General features: G+C 41.5%; 1 protein-coding gene across 5 annotated transcripts in view; it reads right to left on the bottom strand.

Annotated features, from left to right (window-relative positions):
- TTLL11 (tubulin tyrosine ligase like 11) overlaps positions 1-26624 on the bottom strand; it is a 267536-nt gene that overhangs the window by 187664 nt on the left and 53248 nt on the right. For 4 of the 5 annotated variants that reach the window (XM_068553149.1, XM_068553144.1, XM_068553147.1 and 1 more), the window contains exon 3: positions 22993-23126. The exons of the other annotated variant lie outside the window; for it this stretch is intronic. In XM_068553149.1, coding sequence (XP_068409250.1) covers positions 22993-23126 — 134 coding nt within the window. The remainder of the gene's footprint in view (positions 1-22992; positions 23127-26624) is intronic. 5 annotated transcript variants of the gene reach the window in all.

Here is a 26624-nt window from a genome sequence, read left to right as displayed (position 1 = left end):
AGCCTCACCCTGTGTGTCACTACTTGTTTAGTATTTGCCTTCCTACTACACCAAAAGCTATGCAAGTACAAGAACTATGTCAGGTGTGTTCATCACAATAATCTCAGTGCCAAGTTCAATGCCACAGACTGAGAGCTCAGGAGACATGGATACAATTTTGAAATTTTGGAAAGGCTGTCCTAGGGTCTACAGGGAACATACATGTTTCACGGGACCAGGAGAGGCAAACTGCATCCAGCAGGGGCAGGGAAGGAAGGATGAGACACACGTAGAAAGGTCTCCACTCAGGAATATTTTAAAATTTAGAGCAGTCTCAAGGTAGAATGAACCGCCTAGAAAAGTATTAAATTGCCCACTTCTGAAGATGATCACGTGTCCAGGTGCGGAGGGGATTCACCCAGAGGGGTGTGGGCTGGATGCCCTCTCAGGTCCTTTCCAATCCCTATGGTTCTTCGGTACCAACTTCTTCAACTCTAGGCCTAATCAGTGTCTCTGACTCACTCTGTGACTTGGCCGAGTCTCTTTCCCTCTCTGGGCCTCCGTTTCCTCATCTGTACAATGGAGGTGTCTGTCTGCTTAGGGCTACCAGCATTCTTTCTACACGCTCTCTGATGAACAAGGGTTACGACGAGACTGCCAGAAGGATGGGGCTGTGCTCTCAGAGGGCACAGACCTTCCTCCCTCCTGCTGACACCCTCCCTGCGTGCTTGCTCTGACGGCCCAAGGCGGTGACTGAGGTTGCTTCCCCACCCAGGCAGGGAAACAGATGAGGGCCATCCTCATTCTGAAAGTAAGGTGGGAATCAGGGAAACTGTCATGTTAGACGTAATTCTGGAAAGTGTTAACTATTCAACACCTTCAAGCACTATAACAGGATTTGTGTTTGTTAAGCAAGAGAGATGAAGATATGTCTGTTCCACATAGATGCATCCATGGTTCTCAGTGAGGCTGGTACTGCCATCTAGGGAGGGTTTGGGGAATTTCTGGGAGAGTGTTTGCTTATCACAGTGAATGGAGAGTATTGCTGGCATTCGGTGGGCAGGGGCAGCCCAACTGTAGTGCACTGGGCAGTCGTGAAGTGAAAGACCTATTTATAGAGAACATGAAGATAGCCCAGAACCCAACTCTGTGTCACATGCAAACAAAAAGAATTTTCCACATGATTTAAATGGAACATCAGAATTTTCCAGGGATGCAACAATCATGTAAACGGAGGGAAATTTATACTTTGCCCTTTTTTTCCTGGAATTTTGTCAAGAGTTGTTCAATATTTCAGAAGTGTCATATGACTGATGACATGGTGGTTTATAGTACCTGAGTCACTCATACAACATGCAGTGATTGCATATGAAAAATAGCTTGAAATGTCAAAAATAAAGAAATATCATATATATGTGTATATACACATTTATATATATATATGTATATATATATATGTGTGTATGTATATATATATATATATATAGAGAGAGAGAGAGAGAGAGAGAGAGAGAGACCCCATAATGTTTAATCAAATCGTCTTACTTTTCTTATATCCAAATTTCTTCATTACAGGTAGGCGCAAGCATTCAACCACTGCATTATGCCTTTTAGTGTAACAGTGCCAAAGTATTTACTTATTGAAACATATAACATACAGAACTTTTCCTTATTTTCTCCTTCAGAGAATTATTTAGGGTGGATTTGTTTGTTTGTATGTTTGTTTGCTGTGTGTGTAGGTTGATTGTATTTCATTTCAGGATAGTAAAGATAATGTCACAAAATATTTTTTATAAAAGGAGAAGGACATCGAAATGACAACCCTGTAGCGATGAGCACACTTAGCGCCCACCAGAAGAAACTAGGGCTTCTTGGAGAGTTGGAGGATTCCAAGGCTGCGGCAGGGAGAATTCAAGAAAAGCCTGGAACGTCTTGCTGGGGCAGAAGTAAGAGAATGCTCAAAAGACTCACAGGGACTGCTGACAGGACACGGGGCCTCCACTGGCCACATCTTGGGTACTTTGAACATTGAAATAAATAATGATAGTAAAGGATTATAATCCATCGAATCAAATAAGAATCCACCAGTCTACACTAATAGGCATGCATACATAGATAAATAAATGAGAAGGCAAAGTTCTTCCTTGCAGTAGAAACTCAACTAACAAGTGTAGAAGGAACGATGGAGTTAGATAATCACCATTTGGCAACCATCACAATAACTGATGCAAGCAAGAATCATTAACAGAGGTTCAAACTAGAGGGTGAAAGTTTGAGGAGTAACGGCATAGAAGGTAGTCTTCAAGCATCTTCCCACAAGATACTTACACTAATTAGAAAGGGGAAAATAGTAATTCTTCAGTGGAAATCTGGCAGACACCGCCTTAACCGAACAATTAAAGTTAACATCACCAGTAATAACACACACTGACATCATGTGCCCCCAGAGGTGATATCCCTGTGAAAAACAAAGCACTGCTTCTGCACTATTCCTGCCAAACATGCATATCCCGAATCTAATCATGACGAAGACCCAGAGAAACCCAAATTGAGGGGCAGTCTACTCAGTAACTAGCCTGTACTCGTCAAAAATGCCAATGTCATGAAACACACACATAGACAAAGAAGCTTTTCCAGCTTCCAGGGGACTAAACAGGCATGACAATTAGATGGAGAGTGTGATGTGGGACTTTCTGGTGCTATACGTTAGTGGGACGATGGTCCAAATCTGCATAAATTCTGGACGCGACTAGACTAGATGATAGTGTCGGATTAATGTTAATTTCACAATGTTGATAATTACGCTGTGGTTATGAAAGAAAATGCTCTTTTATTTAGGAAAGGCACGCAGAAGCGTTCAGGGATAAAGGGGTATCATATATGCAACTTACTCTCAAAAAGGAGAGGGAGAGAGAGAGAGGGAAAGTAAAGGCGGAAAAATGTTGAGATTTGGGGTTGAGTGAAGGATGTATAGAAATTCTTTGTATTGTTCTTATAATTTTTCAGTAAGTCTGAAATTTTATCAAAATAAAACGTTGAAAGAAAACAGAAGGGGAACACTAGGTCCAAGAGGATGGAGAAATACTGCTGTTAGATCCACCCCAGCCAAAGAAATCCTTGTATCTTGTTCTTCTAATGTTCCTAGAAAACATATGGGGTTAATTTCAGAAGGAGGGGAGAAGCAGGGCTGTATGTTTGGGTGACAGGAAAGGACAAGAGAATGATTTCGTTAACAAGGCCGGAGAATTCAATTACGACCCCTTTCTAAATCCGAATCTCTACTTTGCTTCTCCTTTCATTAGGTCTCCTCCAAGAAGCAATTATACAGAAAGGAAGTTGAGCAAAAGAATAGGAGCGATTTTTTTCATTTCTTTGGAGATGAGGAAAGAAGGTACAGACAGGCAAGAGCAATTTTCATAATTTCTCTTTGAAAAAGGCACTGAAGTCAAAATTGGCTCCACCATTTTCCTGTAGAAAATTAGACATCTCAACTCAAGTGACTAAGGCGACATCACCAAGAACTTTTGCAGAAGGAAATGAAAGGACAGAAATTGAAGGGTGAAAGATGACCTTTTACTCGCTTTGGGAAGCAGGGTTTTCTTGACCTTTAAAATAGCCTCCCAGAAAAATGTTTACCTCTTTCACTTTTTTTTTTTTTCTATAAAGCGTGCCATTAGAGGGAAAAAAGCACATTAAAGCAATGGTCCTCTAATGATCATATTCATCTCAAAATTCCACATAATAGTAAATCAGTACTGCAAAGTAGCAAGATTAAAATAGCTGTGATTCAAACCACTAAATGTATTTGGGGCCCAACTGAAGTTTAGAAAATTAAACAATAGAGCTTCTACTCTTAAAAAGTATTAATGCATAGGGCTGTCTTGGGAGCGGGGAGGGGTGGTGGGGAATCTAAGGGGAAAAAAAGGTTAAGCCAAGCTGAAATGCCATTCAGTCAAAGAGAAGTCTTAGCTTTTTTCCTCTCCTAAATGATCTATCATCAAATAACGAGACAATTAGTCTCAAGACTAGATTTCTATTAAAAATTAAAGTAAGTCCATTTCCACATTTCCCATAAGCCAGAAACACCCAGAATGCTCTGTCTAAGCATTCTTAGCTCCAGCTTAAATCTCCATCTTAAGACCGCCAAACCTTTTTCATTGTTCATTCGTATCAGACAAATGCCTGCAGGTCCTCTTTGGGCTGCACATCGGGCAGATGGAGATGCATGTGACCAGGTTCCAGCTTCCCGGGGCCCCCAGTCTAAGAGGGACAGCAGATAAGTTAAGGTCCATTCACCGAGGGGTACAGTGTTCTTCTCATAGCATCCCTACGGTGTTACCGATGAGGAAACCGAGGCTCAGAGTGATTGACTTGCCCAAGGTACATATTGAGAGAGTGATGGAGGAAGGGTTTTAACCTAGTTCTATACTGGCCCCAAACCTTTGCCTCACTCTCTCTCAGCCAGGAACACTGAAAGAAAATGCTGTGTTTGGGGGTTCTATAATTGAGAGAGAGTATAGAATTGGGGTCCCTGGGTCAGGGCAGCAGGAGAGCGGGACAGGGAGGGGGAGAGGAGTTGTCAGAAAAGGTCTTCATAGATTTGTTGACATCAGCTCTAACACAGGGAAACTCAGTAAGAGTTTGTCAAGTGGACAAACTTAGGGAGGGAATCCTCGGCAAAAGAAAGTCAAGAGGTGCGAGAGCCTGGGCAAACGTGAATCTTTCTGAATGTGCTTTGGAGGGAACCAACAGGAAGGATGTCTTGGCTTAGCCAACATTTGCCCACAACACAGGACGACTCAGGAAGGAAGGTGCAGACACAGCTTCAGTCAGCCTCCTGGGACAGGGTGAGTGCAGGTGAGGAGACTCTCACTGCCCTGGGTGCCGGGCCTCGGCCAGCCTTGAAGGGCAGGTCCAGATGCAGCTGTAGGGCAGCCTTCATTCCCAGCACTTCCCCACGCCCCAGGCTACGCTGACCCAGCATTAGCAAGATGACTGATTACGGAAGGCCCTTTGTGCTCCACCTGAAACCTTGGCAGCAAAAATTTGTGCAGAATGTTAACTCCCACGGGGAGTTTATGGAAGTCCAGGAAAGCCAACTCACAGAATCACAAAAGATTAGAACTGGAAGGGACCTGGTGATGCTCTACAATCTTTTCCTCTTGCAGAGGAAGCACTGAAGCCGCGGGGCGAAGGGACAGATGACTTGGCCAGGTTCCCAGAGCCAGAGGCGGTACCAGGACGTACCACCAAAAGCACAAGTAACAAAAGCAAAAATCAGCAAGTGGAAATATATCAAACTAAAAAGCTTCTGCACAGCAAAAGAAATAATAAAATGAAGAGGCAGCCTATGAAATGGGAGAAAACATTTGCAAACCATATATCCGATAAGGGGTGAATATCTAAATTACATAAGGAACTCATAGAACTCAATAGCAAAAAAAAAAAAAAAAATCCGATTTTAAAATGGGCAGAGGACTTGAAAAGACATTTTTCCGAACAAAGGACATACGAATGGCCAACAGGGATGTGAGAAGAGGCTCAATATCACTAATCATCAAGGAAATGCAAATCGAAACCACAATGAGATACCACCTCACACCTGTTAGTGAGAATGTAAATTGATACAGTCACTATGGAAAACAGTATGGAGGTTCCTCAAAAAATTAAGAATAGAACTACCATATGGTCCAGCTATTCCACTCCTGGGTATATATCTGAATAAATTAAAATCAGTATCTTGAAGGGTTATCTGCATCCCCATGTTCAGTGCAGCATTATTCGCAATAACCAACAGGTGGAAACAACCTTAGTGTCCACCAATGGATGAATGGATGAAGAAAATGTGACATATATATATCCAAGTTAGAGTTTTCTACACACACACACACACACACACACACACACAGAGGAATATTATTCAGATACAGGAAAGAAGGAAATCCTGCCATTTGCAACAACATGGATTGACCTCGAGGGCATTATGCTAAGTGAAATAAAACAAATACTGTATTCTCTCACTTGATAGTGAGAAAGACAAATACTGGATGATGTCGTTTGTATGTGGAATCTAAAAAAAAGTCAAACTTATAGAAACAGAGGGTAGAATGATGGTTGCCAGGGGCTGGGGGATGGGGGAAATGGGCAGATATTGGTCAAAAGGTACAAACTTCTAGTTATAAGACGAGTAAGTTCTGGGGAGCTAATGTACAGAGTGGTGACTATAGTTGACAATACTGTATTATATACCTGAAAATTGCTAAGAGATTAGATGTTAAATGTTCTCACTACAAAAAAAAATTGTAACTATGTGAGGTGATGGATGTAATACCTAACCTGATTGTGGCCATCATTTCATAATACATACGTGGATCAAATCATCATGTTGTATACCTTAAACTGACCCAATGTTATATGTCAATTACATCTCAATAAAGCTGGAGGGGGGAAGAAAAATAAACAGGGGGAGCCAGGACTTGAACCCAGGTGTCCTGACTCTGGCCCAGTGTTTCATTCCACATTAATTGATTGCATAGGAGCTTTTTCTGATGTTTTCCATCACCCATCTTCCCCATCGCGTATTACTCCGATTCCCATAGCACTTGTGCTTAATTCCATCACAGCCTGTATCAGCTTATACCATCTATCTCCTTTGCTAAGCAGGGCCCTCCCTTTTAAGCAGAGACCCCATCTTTCGTCTCTGAATCTCCAGTCCACCAGTGCTGGACACATAAAAGAGACTCAGTAAATGTTTGTTGGCATTAAAGGAAATTATGGCAGAGTCAGAAGACATGGGTCTTAGTCCTGGCTACATGTACCTATAAGCCATGTGACGCTGGGCAAGTTACTTAACCCCCTGAATCTCAGCTCTCTCATCTGTAAGGTGATGAATAAGAACATGATGCAGTGGGAAGAAAATGGGATCTTGACCCAATAAATGTCTGAATGAATGAATGAATCAGTGAGTGATCACCCTTCTATACCGGAAACTCCATGAGGACACATCTAACTTGTTTTGTATCCCAGCACACTTAGCAGGTCTCAGAAAATGTCTGAACGAAACCAAGTCAGAGATCTAAGTGTGCTAGCAGTTGTAGAGTCATGTTATAACCATGGGCAAGTACCTTCAATTCGGAATCTCTATTATTTCATCTGTAAATTGGAGGTAATGATACCTCCCCAAATTGAGTGAGAAGCAAAAAAGCTCATGTCTATCAGAAGCGCTTGGTAAACTGCAAAGCACTGCACAGACGCCAGTTGGCCCCTGGGCTCTTTAAAAGGACTTCCTGATGAACAGGACCTAAGGATGCTTGTCCAGAGAGGAGGAGCATCTCAAGTTTCAGATGATGTCAGTTTTCCAATAACCAAACCGAGCTGTTAAGCGAGGGGCACGAGAACAGCATGACATATCTAAGCAGGAGGTGAAGTTCTATTTTGGGCAACAAAGGAAAGAAAACTTGAAGCAGATGGGGAGGTGAAGCCATGGCTCCTACAGAGTCTTTGCCAGCGGCCCTGGATCACCTGCCTTCTTCTGACAGCTGAAGTCCCCTCGTCTCCGTCTTTTACTAGTTGTTCGCAACCCTGGGCCACTGCTTCAGCCTCTCGGGATGCCGTGCCGCACCAGCAGGAGGCGTTCTGGCTTCTGCACGGGCTCCCGAGCTTGCTGAGGAAGCCTGAGGGCTCTGGGTGGGGGTGGGGGTGGGGGCACCACAGGGAAAGGCTGGCGGCCGACCACCCAGAGCTGTCCCTGGCTGGCATCGCTTCGGTGAGCTCCTCATGGCTCAACTCCGGCCTGCACTCCTGTAAAGTGACAGGCTGGGTCCTGCTGATACCCTTGGCCGCAGAGAAGCTGACTTTTGATGACTAAACTCACAAGAGACGAAATTTTTAAACCATAGCATCTGCGTACTAACCTGCGATTCAATCTAGCAAATATACTTGAGTTCCAACTATGCACAGGCCCTGTGATAGGCACCGGCGATACAAAGGTAAATAAGATGAACCCAGTCACTCGCTGCCCTTGTGGTACTTAGAGCAGGAAAGGAAGATAATTAGACGTGTAGTCACTAAGCAGTGTGATAGGCATAAGTACCCTAAAGAGAGGAAAACAAGGTACCCTCTCAGGCGTGGGGGGCAGAGGAGGCTTTACAGAGAAAGTGAAAGATAAGCAGCGTTCTGAAGAATTGGCAAAATAGGTCAGGCGAAAGAAGGCAGCCTTGCAAGCGGCAGCAAGTGCCCCAGGCAAAGGGAGAGGCGTGTACAAAATGCAGAGGTGGCAGAGGCTGCGGTGCCGCTGAGTGCCTACAAAAGTTGACTATGGAAGGAGACCAGAGGACGAGGTCGGAAGTGATGCCAGCTGAGGCCGCAGAGGTCGGAGGGGCTCTACAAGGCGCGTGCAGAGGTCCAAACCTCATACTCTGGATAAACCATCAGGTGGTCCAAAGTCAGCCATATCAGCATCTCGTGTATATGAAGGAAAGTGATTCAAATAATCTACTCACCAGAAGGTTCTTTGACAAGCGTGGAATCAGGACAAGGAATATAAGCTCCACGTTGCAGGTTTTCTTTCTGCTTAACTCTGACCCACTTAGAACTCCACATTTTCCCAGTTCCTAAACCCAGTGGAGAACATTGTTCTCTGGGGTTTTTTGCAAACAATGTGTTTCATTCAGCCTTGAGGAGCTGAATCAATAAAAGCTAACTGAGGATGAAGCTGGAGAGGAAAACGGAAGGACCCCATGCTTTCCGGTTCCCTCCAAGAAACTGCAAACCATTATTGACCAAGTTTTGGGCTTGATTTGCTGAAAAATTCTTCTGCTACGAAATGCAAACTCCTTCACCATAATAAATACTGTTGTGATAACAAAACTGTACTTTTCTCAAATACCCAGATGGAAGACCATATGCAAAATAAACTCTAAGGAATTTTTTTTATTGGCCATCTGCGAAAATTGGAAAGAAAGCCAACATCCTCCTCTAGACTTCACAAAAATTTCCACTGAGAATCCTGCTTGCTTCTGCCTAGTGCCACCTGCTGATTGTATTTGGGTACCAGTTTTGCAAATGGATGGGGGGTAGGGATGCGGATCTCCCCCTTTCTTGAACAAAGTAAATTTAATCCTAATTGACGGAAGAAATAAAATACCCACATATTGTCAGGTTTTAGAATGTTTTACAGCTACTCACACCTCTTCCTATTGTTGGCAGGAATCCCAGAGCACCACCCCCCAAAACACACACCTCTGAGCGCTCACTTCCAAGGCACTGGGAAGACATTGTTTAACCTCACAATTAAGTGTGCTGTTATTGAAGCCTCGTGCCTGGCTTTACATGTCACAAATGTAAATGCACATATCCTTTAATACAGCAATTCTATTTTGAGATTTCTATCTGAAGGAAATGCTGGCACAGGTGTATAAAGATACCTGTACGAGGGTGTTCCCTACAGCATTATTTGTTGAACCAAAAAAATATGAGAATTACCTAAATGTTCATCAATAGGGGAATGCTTTTAAAAGTTATGGTGCATTCATACAATGGAATACTATGCAGCAGTGACATAAGTGAGGAATAAGTGACAGGGCCGGGGGTTTCCAGCAAACAGCTAAGGTGGGGTCTCATAGTCTTATTCCGCCTATGCCAGACCCTGAATCAGCAGATTCTGAATTAGTGCTCTTTTAGAAACAAAGAAATCCTCCTTTATATTAGAGAACTCTCCAGTTCTAAGAACCTTCAGCTTCTCCCAAGCGAAACAACCAAAAAATGGACAAAATACAGTAAGTCCCCTACATACAAACCTTCAAGTTGAGAACTTTCAAAGATGTGAACATGCATTCACATGTCCAGTCACGTAAGTTAGTTCACGTGTCTGGCGTACATTGTCACGTGTGTGCATCCTCTACAAGTGGTTGTGCCTTTGTGTACTTCACTGTACAGTACGGTATAGAGTACAGTAGTACAGTATCTTTATTTCAAAGCCCAGGATGTCCGAAAGCAAGCGTAAAAGCAGCGGTGATGTAGCTGGCACTGCTAAGAAGCGCCAAGCGATAACGATGGAAACAAAAGTGAAAATAATTGAGAGGGTGGAGCAAGGCAAAAAGATGGTAGACGTCGCTTGTTCTTACAACATGAATTGTTCAACCATCAGCATGAATCTAAAGAACGAGGACAAGATCATGGAACACGTGAAGTCTGCTGTGCTGATGATGTCGACAATGATATCAAAGAAGCATGGAAAACTGACGGAGGAGATGGAGAAACTTCTCAGTGTGTGCATGCAGGATCAGCATCAGCATTGAGTCCCCCCAGCTTAATGCTGATTCAAGAGAAAGCTAAAAGCCTTTATGAAGACCTGAAGAAGAAACACGGCAAAGAATCAGAGGGCGCATCTTTTAATGCCTTCCATGGCTGGTTTCATCGGTTCAAGGCTAGAGCCAACCTTCACAACGTAAAAGTAAGTGGAGAGGCAGCGAGTGCAGATATGGTAGCTGCCCAGGATGAGGAGTCCAAAGAGATTTTTAGCAACTTGGTGACCCTCAGCAAGAAGCTGGAGCTAGATCTGCAAGAGGACGACTTCACTGAACTCCTTGCTGTGCAACACAAGGAGCTTACTAATGAAGACCTGATGGAATTGGAGGCCCAGAGAAAGGACGAAGAGAGGCAAGAGGAAGAAGAAGTAACTGAAGAACTGAAGAGATTCACGACACAGGAAATGGCAAGGGGGTTTTCTTTATGTGAGGAGGCACTGTTAGTTTTTGAGGCACAGGACCCGAACGTAGAACAGTACACAAAGGTTGCAGCAGCTGTTCAGAATGCAATCCAGTGACACAGTGGTGTCATCTATGACGAGAAAAAAAGAGCTACTATCCAGACATCACTGGATCGTTTTTTCAAGAGGGTAGATAGACTTGAATCCAGCAAGGAACCAGAACCTGTGCCATCAACATCAGGCATGAATGAAATTGCAGCTTGCCCTCCATCTCCTATTGCTGACGATCCTTCAGGTCTACCATCTCCCACCTCTTCTCCCTCCTCCAGTCAGTAACTCTTCTTGCCTGTTCACTCAGTGCCAGCCCCTGTATGCCAGCTGTTGTACTGTACTACTTTACTTTTCAAGATACTGTACTGTAAGATTTAAAATGATTTTTGTGTGTTTTTTATGTATTATTTGTGTGAAAAGTATTATAAACCTATTACAGTACAGTACTATATAGCCTATTGTGTTAGTTGGGTACCCACGCTAACTTTGTTGGACTTAACGAACAAATTGGACTTACAAATGTGCTCTTGGAATGGAATTTGTTTGTATGTAGGGGACTTACTGTATATTAAACAATGGTTTTCAAGGCACTGGACATCGAGCAACAAAGAACAGTGATTCCTGAGAGATGGGAATCAAATGATGTGAGCTCTGTGATTGTCTCAGCTTACTGTCTTGTGGGAGAGTCCAGGCTGTAGCACAGAGATACAGAACTCTGGTGGAGCCCAGTGGACAATCTGAGTTGAGGAAATGAAACTATGAGTCAAGGGAGACTAAGATAGCCAGAGTTCTCAGGGAAGAGTCCTAGAGAGACTTTTGCACAAAGAGAGAACTCTGGAGATCCACAGAGAGTCTCCCTTGCATATTTAGCTGAGTACAGATCAGTGCATGCTTGTGAGGAAACCACCTGATTCCGAGGAAAGAGCCACCTGGAAGTACTGGAGGTAACAGTGCCTGGAGCCACACAGAACCTGGAATAGTGTCTGTTCTCACCAACCAGACTGGTAAACACCATTATGCACAGAGCATTAGGAAGAGGACATATACAATCCTTGCCCCAGTAGTGATGAATAACTAGCCTTAGATGGAGCACTACTCCAGTCCTGCCTAGCAAACTTTGAAAACAAGACCCCAAACCTATTTCCATGTAACTTAACTGGATCCCACAACAAAGTTCAAGAACATATATAGGAATGCAAAAATACCCAACATCCAAATAAAGTAAGATTCACCAAGTCTGGCATCCAGCTAAAAATGACCAGGCATGAAAAGAGGCAAGGAAATATGAGCCATAATGAAGAGAAAAACCAATCAATCAAAACCAACCCAGAATGGACACAAAATTAGAATTAGCAGACAATGACGTTAAAACAGTTGTTATAATGCATTTCATACGTTAAAAAAGCTAAGTAAAACTATGGAAGATATTTTAAAAGACCCAAATCTAGCTTCTAGAAATAAAAACTACAATGTGTGAGATGAAAAGTAGACCAAATAGGATTAACAGCAGATTAGACATTAAAGAAGAAAAAAGTAGTGAACATGAAGACAAAAACAATAGAAATTTGAAATGAAACAAAATTTTAAAAAAATGAACACAGCATCAGTGAACTGTGAACTGTGGGACACTTCAAATGACCTAATATATGTGTCATTGGTGTCCCTCAAATGAGAGGAGGTGGGATGGACAGAAAAATACCTGAAGAAATAATGGACAAATATTTTTCAAATTTTATGAAAATTATAAACCCACAAATCTAAAAGCTCAATGACCCCCAAACATGAAAAACATAGACAAAGTTACGCCAAAACACATCACAATCAAATTATTCAAAAACAGTAATAAAGAGAAAATATTAAAAGCAGCCGGAGAGAAAGGACATGTTATAAACAGAAGATCAAAGATAAGGGTTAAAACAGATTTGCTGTCAGAAACAATACAAGCAAGAAGACAGAGGAGTAACATACTAAAAGATTTGAAAGAAAAAAAAATATATCAACCTAGAACTGTATATCTAGAGAAAATAGCTTTCAAAACCAAAGACAAAATAAACTTTAATAAATACAAACATTGAAAGAATTCATCACCAAAAAATCCTTAACACAAGCTAAAGGAAACTCTTTAGGCTAAAGAAAAATTACACAAAACAGAAATGTGAATCTACACAAAGTAATAAAAACCACTGGAAATGGTAACCACATGAGTACATGTATGATTTTTTCTTCTTGTTATTTAAATCTCTTTAAAATACAATAGAGTGAGGAGATTGGTTTAAGATGGCAGAGTAGTAGGACGTGCTCTCATTCCCTCTTGTGAGAACAACGGAATCACAACTAACTGCTGAACAATCATCGACAGGAAGACACTGGAACTCACCAAAAAAGATACCCCACATCCAAAGAAAAAGGAGAAGCCACAATGAGACAGTAGTAGGGGCACAATCACAATAAAATCAAATCCCATAACTGCTGGGTGGGTGACTCACAAACTGGAGAACACTTATACCACAGAAGTCCACCCACTGGAGTGAAGGTTCTGAGCCCCACGTCAGGATTCCCAACCTGGGGGTCCAACAACGGGAGGAGGAATTCCAAGAGAATCAGACTTTGAAGGCTAGCAGGGTTTGACTGCAGGACTTCGACAGGACTGTGGGAAACAGAGACTCCACTCTTGGAGGGCACACACAAATACTGTGTGCATCAGGACCCAGGGGAAGGAGCAGTGACCCCATAGGAGACTGAACCAGACGTACCTGCTAGTGTTGGAGGGTCTCCTGCAGAGGTGGGGGGTGGCACTGCCTCACCATGAGGACAAGGACACTGGCAGCAGAAGTTCTGGGAAGTACTCCTTGGCGTGAGCCCTCCCAGAGTCAGCCATTAGTCCCACCAAAGAGCCCAGGTAGGGTCCAGTGTTGGGTCCCCTCAGGCCAAACAACCAACAGGGAGGGAACCCAGCCCCACCCATCAGCAGTCAAGTGGATTAAAGTTTTACTGAGCTCTGCCCACCAGAGCAACAGTCACCTCTACCCACCACCAGTCCCTCCCATCAGGAAACTTGCACAAGTTAGCCTCATAGCTAGATAGCCTCATCCACCAGAGGGCAGACAGCAGAAGCAAAAAGAACTACAATCCTGCAGCCTGTGGAACAAAGACCACATTCACAGAAAGACAGACAAGATGAAAAGGCAGAGGGCTATGTACCAGATGAAGGACCAAGATAAAACCCCAGAAAAACAACTAAATGAAGTGGAAATAGGCAACCTTCCAGAAAAAGCATTCAGAATAATGATAGTGAAGATGATCCAGGACCTCGGAAAAAGAATGGAGGCAAAGATGGAGAAGATGCAAGAAATGTTTAACAAAGACCTAGAAGAATTAAAGAACAAACAAACAGAGATGAACAATACAATAACTGAAATGAAAGCTACACTAGAAGGAATCAATAGCAGAATAACTGAGGCAGAAGAACAGATAAGTGACCTGGAAGACAGAATGGTGGAATTCACTGCTGCGGAACAGACTAAAGAAAAAAGAATGAAAAGAAATGAAGACAGCCTAAGAGACCTCTGGGACAACATTAAACACAACAATATTCGCATTATAGGGGTCCCAGAAGGAGAAGAGAGAGAGAAAGGACCCGAGAATATATTTGAAGAGATTATAGTTGAAAACTTTCCTAACATGGGAAAGGAAACAGCCACCCAAGTCCAGGAAGCGCAGAGAGTCCCATACAGGATAAACCCAAGGAGAAACACCCTGAGACACACAGTAATCAAATTAGAAAAAATCAAAGACAAAGACAAATTATTGAAAGCAGCAACAGAAAAACGATAAATAACATACAAGGGAACTCCCATAAGGTTAACAGCTGATTTCTCAGCAGAAACTCTACAAGCCAGAAGGGACTGGCATGATATACTTAAAGTGATGAAACGGAAGAAACTACAACCAAGATTACTCTACCCGGCAAGGATCTCATTCAGATTCGATGGAGAAATCAAAAGCTTTACAGACAAGCAAAAGCTAAGAGAATTCAGCACCACCAAACCAGCTCTACAACAAATGCTAAAGGAACTTCTCTAAGTGGGAAACACAAGACAAGAAAAGGACCTACAAAAACAAACCCAAAACAATTAAGAAAATGTCATAGGAACATACATATCGATAATTACCTTAAACGTGAATGGATTAAATGCTCCAACCAAAAGACACAGGCTTGCTGAATGGATACAAAAACAAGACCCATCTATATGTTGTCTACCAGAGACCCACTTCAGACCTAGGGACACATACAGACTGAAAGTGAGGGGATGGAAAAAGATATTCCATGCAAATGGAAATCAAAAGAAAGCTGGAGTAGCAATACTCATATCAGATAAATTAGACTTTAAAGTAAAGAATGTTACAAGAGACAAGGAAGGACACTATATAATGATCAAGGGATCAATCCAAGAAGAAGATATAACAATTATAAATATATATGCACCCAACATAGGAGCACCTCAATACATAAGGCAACTGCTAACAGCCATAAACGAGGAAATCAACAGTAACACAATAATAGTGGGGACTTTAACACCTCACTTACACCAATGGACAGATCACCCAAAATGAAAATAAATAAGGAAATGGAAGCTTTAAATGACACAATAGACCAGATAGATTTAATTGATATTTATAGGACATTCCATCCAAAAACAGCAGATTACACTTTCTTCTCAAGTGCGCACGGAACATTCTCCAGGATAGATCACGTCTTGGGTCACAAATCAAGCCTCAGTAAATTTAAGAAAATTGAAATCATATCAAGCATCTTTTCTGACCACAACGCTATGAGATTAGAAATGAAGTACAGGGAAAAAAAAATTAAAAAACACAAACATATGGAAGCTAAACAATACATTACCAAATAACCAAGAGATCACTGAAGAAATCAAAGAAGAAATCAAAAAATACCTAGAGACAAATGACAATGAAAACACGACGATCCAAAACCTATGGGATGCAGCAAAAGCAGTTCTAAGAGGGAAGTTTACAGCTATACAAGCCTACCTCAAGAAACACGAAAAATCTCAAATTAACAGCTTAACCTTACACCTAAAGGAACTAGAGAAAGAAGAACAAACAAAACCCAAAGTTAGCAGAAGGAAAGAAATCATAAAGATCAGAGCAGAAATAAATGAAATAGAAACAAAGAAAACAATAGCAAAGATCAATAAAACTAAAAGCTGGTTCTTTGAGAAGATTAAATTGATAAACCATTAGCCAGATTCATCAAGAAAAAGAGGGAGAGGACTCAAATCAATAAAATTAGAAATGAAAAAGGAGAAGTTACAACAGACACTGCAGAAATACAAAGCATCCTAAGAGACTACTGCAAGCAACTGTATGCCAATAAAATGGACAACCTGGAAGAAATGGACAAATTCTTAGAAAGGTATAACCTTCCAAGACTGAACTAGGAAGAAATAGAAAATATGAACAGACCAATCACAAGTAATGAAATTGAAACTGTGATTAAAAATCTTCCAACAAACAAAAGTCCAGGACCAGATGGCTTCACAGGTGAATTCTATCAAACATTTAGAGAAGAGCTAACACCCATCCTTCTCAAACCCTTTAAAAAAATTGAGGAGGAAGGAACACTCCCAAACTCACTCTATGAGGCCACCATCACCCTGATACCAAAACCAGACAAAGAAACTACAAAAAAAGAAAATTACAGACCAATATCACTGATGAATATAGATGCAAAAATTCTCAACAAAATACTAGCAAACAGAATCCAACAGCACATTAAAAGGATCATACACCATGATCAAGTGGGATTTATCCCAGGGATGCAAGGATTCTTCAATATACGCAAATCAATCAATCTGATACACCATATTAACAAATTGAAGAATAAAACCCATATGATCATCTCAATAGATGCAGAAAAAGCTTTTGACCAAATTCAACACCTGTTTATGATAAAAACGCTCCAGAAAGTGGGCATAGAGGGAACCTACCTAACATAATAAAGGCCATATATGACAAACCCACAGCAAACATCATTCTCAATGGTGAAAAACTGAAAGCATTTCCTCTAAGATCAGGAACAAGGCAAGGATGTCCACTCTCACCACTGTTATTCAACATAATTTTGGAAGTCCTAGCCACGGCAATCAGAGAAGAAAAAGAAATAAAAGTAATACAAATTGAAAAAGAAGAAGTAAAACTGTCACTGTTTGCAGATGACATGATACTATACATAGAGAATCCTAAAGATGCTACCAGAAAACTACTAGAGCTAATCAATGAATCTGGTGAAGTTGCAGGATACAAAATTAATGCACAGAAATCTCTTGCATTCCTATACACTAATGATGAAAAATCTGAAAGGGAAATTAAGGAAACTCTCCCATTTACCACTGCAACAAAAAGAATAAAATACCTAGGAATAAACCTACCTAGGGAGACAAAAGACCTGTATGCAGAAAACTATAAGACACTGATGAAAGTAATTAAAGATGATACCAACAGATGGAGAGATATACCATGTTCTTGGATTGGAAGAATCAATATTGTGAAAATTACTATACTACCCAAAGCAATCTACAGATTCAATGCAATCCTTATCAAGTTACCAATGGCATTTTTTACGGAACTAGAACAAAAAATCTTAAAATTTGTATGGAGACACAAAAGACCCCGAATAGCCAAAGCAGTCTTGAGGGAAAAAAAAAATGGAGCTGGAGGAATCAGACTCCCTGACTTCAGACTATACTACAAAGCTACAGTAATCAAGACAATATGGTACTGGCACAAAAACAGAAACATAGATCAATGGAACAAGATAGAAAGCCCAGAGATAAACCCATACACCTATGGTCAACTAATCTATGATAAAGGAGGCAAGGATATACAATGGAGAAAAGACAGTCTCTTCAATAAGTGGTGCTGGGAAAACTGGACAGCTACATGTAAAAGAATGAAATTAGAACACTCCCTAACACCATACACAAAAATAAACTCAAAATGGATTAGAGACCTAAATGTAAGACCAGACACTATAAAACTCTTGGAGGAAAACATAGTAAAAACACTCTTTGACATAAATCACAGCAAGATCTTTTTAGATCCACCTCCTAGAGTAATGGAAATAACAACAAAAATAAACAAATGGGACCTAATGAAACTTCAAAGCTTTTGCACAGCAAAGGAAACCATAAACAAGACGAAGAGACAACCCTCAGAATGGGAGAAAATATTTGCAAACGAATCAACGGGCAAAGGATTAATCTCCAAAATATATAAACAGCTCATGCTGCTCAATATTTAAAAAACAAACAACCCAATCAAAAAATGGGCAGAAGACCTAAATAGACATTTCTCCAAAGAAGACATACAGATGGCCAAGAAGCACATGAAAAGCTGCTCAACATCGCTAATTATTAGAGAAATGAAAATCAAAACTACAATGAGGTATCACCTCACACCAGTTAGAATGGGCATCATCAGAAAATCTACAAACAACAAATGCTGGAGAGGGTGTGGAGAAAAGGGAACCCTCTTGCACTGTTGGTGGGAATGTAAATTGATACAGCCACTATGGAGAACAGTATGGACATTCCTTAGAAAACTAAAAATAGAATTACCATATGATCCAGCAATCCCACTACTGGGCATATACCCAGAGAAAACGATAATTCAAAAAGACACATGCACCCCAATGTTCATTGCAGCACTATTTACAATAGCCAGGTCATGGAAGCAACCTAAATGCCCATCAACAGACGAATGGGTAAGGAAGATGTGGTACATATATACAATGGAATATTACTCAGCCATAAAAAGGAACGAAATTGTGTCATTTGTGGAGACGTGGATGGATCTGGAGACTGTCATACAGAGTGAAGTAAGTCAGAAAGAGAAAAACAAATATTGTATATTAACGCATATATGTGGAACCTAGAAAAATGGTACAGATGAATCGGTTTGCAGGGCAGAAGTTGAGACACAGATGTAGAGAACAAACGTGTGGCCACCAAGGGGGGAAAGTGGCGGGGGGTTGGTGGTGGTGGTGTGATGAATTGGGCAATTGGGATTGACATGTATACACTGATGTGTATAAAATGGATGACTAACAAGAACCTGCTGTATAAAAAAATAAATAAAATAAAATTCAAAAAAAATAAAAATAAATAAATAAAATTCACAAGGCAGATCAAAAGACTCTAATGGCCAAGACAACTTTGAAAAAGGAGAGCAAAGTTGGAGGACTTTCACTACATGATTTCAAGACTCCTTATAAAGCTGTAATAACAAAGACAGTGAAGTATTGGCATAAAGATTGACAAATATACGAATAGAATAGAGTAGAGAATTCAGAAATACACCCAACACATGTTTGAGCAACTGTTTTCAACATAAGTGCAAAGGCAATGGGGAGAAAGGTTAGTATTCTCATCAAACATTTCTGAAGCTATTTGATATCTCATGTAAAACAAACAAACAAGAAAAAGTGAATCCATACCTCACATTATATTAAAAAACTAACTCAAAACAAATCATAGACCTAGACTTAAAACTATAAACTTGGAGGCAAAAACATAAGAGAACATCTTTGTGAACTTGGGTTAGGTAAAGATTCCTGATATATGACACCAAAAGCATGATCCATATAAGAACAAATCAATTAACTGATCCATCAGAATTTAGAACTTGCTCTTCAAAAGATACTGTTGAAAGGATGAAAAGACAAGGCACAAACTGGGAGAAAATATTTGCAATGGGTATATCTGATGAATACCTGTGTTCAAAATATATAAAGAACTCTCAAAACTCAACAATAAAAATAACTCAATTTTTTAAATGGGTGAAAGATGTGAATAGATATTTCATCAAAGAATATATTTGGATGGCAAATAAGCACATAAACAATTGCTCAACACCATTTTTTAAAAATAAATTTATTTATTTATTTATTTATTTTTGGCTGCATTGGGTCTTCATTACTTTGTGTGGGCTTTCTCTAGTTGCAGCAAGCAGGGGCTACTCTTCGTTGCAGTTCCCAGGCTTCTCATTGTGGTGGCTTCTCTTGTTGCGGAGCACGGGCTCTAGGCACGCTGGCTTCAGTAGCTGCGGCACGCGGGCTTCAGTAGTTGTGGTGCACAGGCTTAGTTGCTCTGCGGCATGTAGGATCTTCCCGGCCCAGGGCTCGAACCCATGTCCCCTGCACTGGCAGGCGGATTCTTAACCACTGCGCCACCAGGGAAGCCCAACATCATTAATAATTAGGAAAGGGCTTCCCTGGTGGCGCAGTGGTTGAGAATCTGCCTGCCAATGCAGGGGCACATGGGTTCGAGCCCTGGTCTGGGAAGATCCCATATGCCGCGGAGCAACTAGGCCCGTGAGCCACAATTACTGAGCCTGCGCGTCTGGAGCCTGTGCTCCGCAACAAGAGAGGCCACGATAATGAGAGGCCCACGTACCGCGATGAAGAGTGGCCCCCACTTGCCACAACTAGAGAAAGCCCTCGCACAGAAACGAAGACCCAACACAGCCATAAATAATAAATAAATAAATAAAATAAAATAAAAGACAAAAACTGTAGTTCCCAGAGGCTCTCATTATAAAAAAAAATAATAATAATAATAATAATAATAATAATAATAATTACGAAAATACAAATTAAAACCAATGAGAAACCACTACACACCTGTCAGAATGGCTAAAATTAAAAAGACTGACTATTACCAAGAGTCAGCAAGGATGTGGAAGAACTAGAATGGTCATAGTTGCTGATGGGAATACAAAATGGCACAACCCACTTTGGAAAACTATTGGTACTTTCTTTAAAATTAAATGGACACCTACTATATGATCCAGACATTCTATTCCCATGCATTTACTCAAGAGAAATGAAAACATATGTTCACACAAAGACTTATACATGAATGTTCATATTATCTTTATTTGTAACAGCTAAAAACTGGAATCAATCCAAATGTCCAGCAGCAATTGAAGGTATAAGCAAACTGTGGTAAATACATTTAATGGAACACTCCTTAGTAATAAGAAGGACTGAATTATTTATGAAACAATACGGCCGAATCTCAAAACATGTTGAGTGAAAGAAGCCAGGCCCCTCCCACCCCCAACACACCCAGAAAAGTATCTGCTGTATGATTCCGTTTATATAAAATTCTAGAAAGTGTAAACTAATCTTGACTGAAAACACATCCACAGTTGCCTGGCAGTGGAAGGTAGAGGGCAGGGAGGAGAGGAACAAAAGGATTATAAATGGACATGAGGAAACATTGCGGGTGATGGATATGTCCCTATCTTCATTGTGATGATGGTTTTATGGGTTTTTATATATATATCAAAACACAGCAAGCTGCAAAGTTTAAATATTTGCAGTTTAACTGTACCTTAGTTAAAGCTGTTTTTTAAAAAAATTATGAGACAAATAGGCTATCTGCATAGTCTCAAAATATCTCCCCACAAGATACTTAACGATTACAAAGGGAAAAGTAGTAACTTTATAGTCGAGAAACCTAGCGGACACTACCTGAACTAAGCGATCAATATTAACATCACCAGAATTAAGACATCTTGACATCATGTATCTCTCCTGATATGCTGCACTGAGAAGGTCACAGCATCACTTTTGCGCTATTCTACCAAAAATGTGTAATCTGAATTTAATCATGAGAAAAATCAGACAGAACCAAGTTGAGGGACACTCTTAAAGAAATAACTGGTCAGTACTCTTCAAAAGAATCAAGGTCATGAAAGACAAAGACAGACTGAGGAACTGTTACAGCTCAGAGGAGACTAAGGAGAAATAAAAACTAAAGGCAATGAGGGAATATGGGGTGGATGCTGTACCAGAAAAAGGTCATTAGTAGGACAACAGGAAAAATGCAAACAAGGTGTGTAGATTATTGTTAATTGTAGGTGTGTAGATATCAATGTTAATTTCCCAGTTTCAGTAATTATACAAGACGTTAATATTCGGAGAAGCTAGATGAAGGGTGTATGACCTGCATATGAATAGTCATGGCAGCTTTATTTATAATATCCTCAAACTGGAAATAACCCAGATGTCCATCCATTGGTGAATGGATAAATAAGTTGGGGTGTATTCATAATGGAACACTATTCAGCAATAAAAATACAAACGTCTGACACAACAAACACGGATGAAGCTCAAAAACATAATTCTCAAAAAAGAAAAAGACTCAAGAGAGTACATACTGTATGATTCCATTTATATGAATTTCTTGAACAGGCAGAACTAATCTATAATGAGAATGCAGATCAGCAGTTGCCTGGGCTGGGGGTTGTGAGGCATGATGGCAAAAAGGCACAGAGGAACTTTTGGGGATGAGAGCAATGCTCTTCTCACTTATCTGATTTTGAAGACACAGTTGGTATCTATCTTGTTTAAACTCAGTCTTGCAGAATACTTAAATATAGAGTTGTAGAAATGGGACGGAAAGTTATTCCACGTAGCGACAGTGGCGTGAGCAAAGCCACAGAAGTGGGAGATTGAGGGGTGAGTATAGGGACCAGCCGATCGTTTATTTTTTTTTAATTAACTGTGCTCATAATTTGCATACAACAAAATGCACCCATTTCAAGTCGATAATTCGAAGAATTTTAAGAAATGTATACAGACCCATGTGACCACCATTCCATAGAGAGCTTCCTTTTCAAAATTACCACTTCAAGTTGTTTCTGTTTACTGTTTGGATATGGAATGGGTCGTTTGAAAATTGATTCTGGAACAAATTTAAAGCAGGACACTTAAAAGGTTTCCCCCTCAGTTTGTCAGACCTACTCACTGGTCTTGAATGAGAGCCCAACCTCCCACATTTCATGCCACGAGAGGCCAGGGAGACCACACCTCTGGGATTCACCCAAACAGCCCCCAGTCCACGTGTGGACTCAACAGTCTGCTCCAGCTCTGACTCCCTGGCTCTGAAGACGCCCTGACCCCATGATCTAGCTCCTGATGCCACCCTCAGGCCTGTCTCCTGGTGTCAGGACCCACTTCTTCAGTTTACCTGCCTGTCATCCTACCCGTTCAACTCTGCAAGCTGCCATGATCGCGGCAACATCTGCTGTGTCCTGTTAAGACACCCCCTAAACCAGTCTCAGCTTCCTGGGGACCCCTTGCCCCAGCTCCCAGCACACAGGACCCAGGACCAAGTTGCAAGCATCATAGAATTCAAGGGTCATGGGGACGGAGTGCCACCTACCTGAGCCACAAAGAGCTGGAACTCGTCAGGCAGAATCCATGAGCGAGGGTAGAAGTTGTACTCCTCAGGAAAGAGATTCTGCATGATTCTTACTGCTCTGCTCAGAGTAATTTTACGCACCATCTCCGTCATGCCTGGGGAGAAGAGAAGTTGTGAGGTTTTAACAACAGTGGGCCACTAGCTATAAAACAGCCATTATTGGGGACTTTTAAAACCACCCACCTGACATATTCACTTTTTCAGACAGGATTTTAAAAAAAGGTCTGAGTGGTTCCCCACAGCAGTGATTCATGGTTTGGAAAGACCTAGCAAATTAATGAAAAACTTGGAATAGATGGATAATTTTTTCTCATAAAAATGAAGCATCAATTTAAAAGAATGAGTTTCCACCTAGTTTATTATTCCACTCTTTGTCAGCCCCCTAGATAACAAATAAAGAGAAGAATTTATATCTTGCACTTAAAACTTAATATCCTCTCTAATTCTGGGCCACCACATATACCTCTGGGATTCCTTCCATCTTATACCCTGGAGAACATTAACTCGTGGACTCTGGTTACATTATGAGAAGCTTAATTAAGTTGCTTTGTTTTAATCTTTCATGAGTATTAAAGGTATAAAACAGAAAAATACACACCTTTCAGCAGAACATCTGTCTCCTTGAAATAAGGACACGAAGCGGAGAGGTTAGCACAGCATAATTTATAGTTTAAGGGGAAAAAATGGAATCTGTAGGAGTTCTTCAGTTATGAGTACTGAAACTGACATTGATCAGATCTCATTAATTTGCCCAGAGGGGATGGAAATGTCTCACTTATAAAACATTTTAAAAGAAGGGTAGTTTTTTTTCCTTGTCACATCTTTAGAAATGCTGACAAGAAAAGAAACGGAATATATATCTTAGCAAATTTTAGGCAAATAGGTAAAAATTATTTAAAATTTTAGCATGCTTATTTCTTAAGGCAAATATCACTGCTCAAAAAAATGGAGACTAAAAATGGGCTTCACCCTGAAAGGGGCTACACAGTTCCATCAATAACTAGAAATTTGCTAGCAAAGTCATTTTTAATAGAAAGTACAAAGTTCCATGTCAGCTTGGCATGTCCAAATTACTGCATTGCAAATGGGCAAAGTCAGAATGCATGAGGTTTCTCTAAACTACATTCAGGAAGCAAAGGGTGAACATTGAGAATGAAGGTTTTAATAATCTACTTCTTGCTTCCCTCAGCATATTAAAAAGAGCAATAAAAATCTAAAAGATGGCAACTTCAAGATGTCAGTGCCTAGGTTCTTAGTTCTTGTTTAGAAGGAGACAGAGAAGGATTAAATAAGAAATAAAGGAGCTTTAAAGGCACTAATAAACTGTGCTCTAACACAGCTTCTCCGATATTAGAGAAAACTCACTGAGGACGCTTTCCTAAACTTCCCAAGAAATCAGTATGAGTCCGGAAAATTAGAGCTATTTCCTTTTATTCCCCCATGAAATTAGAATTTTTGAGTTATAAACACTAGAGCTGAAGTACACGAAATTCCAACTTCTTTGGAAACGTTTTAGTTGTATTTCACATTTTAGTTATAGTATTAAACTAAAAACCTGCTTAACTGACTGCAACACAGCACCTTACAGCAAATACGTGATGTCCCCTGGCCAAACAGTGTTGTGGTATTGTCCGAGTTTTAATGGCAATGTGACAGGAGAAGGTTTGCTTTCAGAAATCCCTCGGCAGCTCACAAGGACACACATAACACACATAGGAGTGCTGTGAGTACAGGAGTGTGGTTCGAATGCTCCACAGAAGTTTTGTGAAAACCAATGTCCAGCAAATGGAGTAAGTATTCATTTTAAATCTGCGATGGCTCCTTTTGTCATGTGGGTCACCAGCCCCTACGCCGGCTAACAGATCTGTCTCTGAGTTTACATCTGCGTCTGTCTCCAGATAGTTCTCTACAAAAACCAGCCAACTTAAGAAGCATCCCTTCAAGCCAGTGGCTACTTTTCCCACATGCTTCTGAGCCACAGGCTGTAGACGGCTCACCCCGAACCCTGCCTCAATGCCTGTCTCTGGAAGGCAGCAGTGTCAACCTCCCTCAATCCACTTTTACTGACACCTTTGTTCCTCCGCCATCTTTAAGCTGCAGGGGAAAGCATCTCTGAGCCCTCACGAGCCCCCATGTGGTAGCTGCTAGCATCCGTGCCTCTGGCAGGGGCTCAGAGACAGATGTGGGCTCTGTCATCTCTTAGTAAGATGCGGACAAGAGTAGCTGTGCCAGAGCATATGCTTCCAGAGTAGATCTGTAAAGAGGGAGGTCACTGTCAGGCCATGCTGGCTCCAGACTCTGCCTACCTTCTCCAAGCAGCTGCAGCACGTGACCCCTCCCTGTGACCCCTGTCCCAGGCTCTGGGACCCATTCTGACCTGAGGTAGAAGCTCTAGGTCCAACCATTAGCTCCCCTTTGGGGAGCTTGGACCCTTTCTTTGTAGTCCAGTTAGATAAGGAGGATTTTAACTACTTTTCTGAGGCTCTGTTGCCTGTCCCCAAAGTTTGGTCACTGGTCCTTGGCTCCTGGTGCCTGAGTGGCTGCCTCAGCGATGCCTTTGCCCTGCAGTCTCCGATGTTCCTCCTCTGTTCCCCCTAAGCCTCCCCTGCAAGGGCTGGAGTCCTCCTGTGACTTGAGCCCAGTGGCTGGGCTCCTGCTATACTAACAGGTTCTTTTGAGGCTGACTGTCTACCTGCACCTCTCAAGAAGGTCTGTTCCTAGATGTCCCTATTGTGGCCGTTCCCCTATCGGTTGGGAAAAACCCCTAACTCAGGCTGGAGCTTCTCACCCAAGAGCTTGCCTCCTGCCACTACTTCTGGGCCTGGGTTCTTCTGTCTGCCTCACTGGAGCCCCAAGGCCTCGGGTGGTCTCGGCCCATTGGAGTTACACAGGAGTCTGATCCTCAGGTTTGCCCACACAGGCCTACTTAACCCAATTTAAGACAAAACAAAACAAATCAAACACACAATCTGAGCTATGTTGGGAGTGCTATTCAATCCAAGTCTCATTTATAACAATAATTCTTGGCAAAAACACATTAAAACCACCAAACAACAAGCAAACATTGATACTTTCAGATCCTGGATACTGCAGTGGCCTCTTAGCTGTTTCCTCTCTCAGCCTTTCCACCCCAAATCCCCCACCTGCACCCCTGCCTCCAATGCATCCCCTCTGGCAGATCTTTCCAAACTGCAGGCTGGGCCACGTCACTCTCTAGCTTAGAAATTTCTCAGTGGCTCCCGGTGAACTTTGGGCCCTGCCTTTCACCCCTCCACTGCCATATCAAACTTGACCCTTTCTAACTAGCGTGGGCCACGTGCCCTTTGCTGAACAAGCAACGTGCAAAGCATTCCATGTCTTTGCACCCCCTCTGCTCCCTTGATTTGCATGGGGGACAGGCCCATCTATCCCTGGAGGCTCAGTTCACATTCAATCCTCTTTTCCAGGATCTCTCGCCCTGCCTGCCCCCCAAGCAAATCTGGGTTAGGTCATGTGCCCTTGATCCAAATTCTCACAGCATCCCAAGCTTACTCTGGCATGGCGCTTATTTTGTATCTGACTTCTCTCTTTACGTGCTTTTCTCCTTGTTTTTG

Source organism: Eschrichtius robustus, chromosome 10 (genome assembly GCF_028021215.1).
Source record: "Eschrichtius robustus isolate mEscRob2 chromosome 10, mEscRob2.pri, whole genome shotgun sequence".
Lineage (NCBI taxonomy): Eukaryota > Metazoa > Chordata > Mammalia > Artiodactyla > Eschrichtiidae > Eschrichtius > Eschrichtius robustus.
The sequence above is the reverse complement of the archived record's forward strand: the minus strand, read 5'-3'. Positions and strand labels throughout refer to the sequence as shown.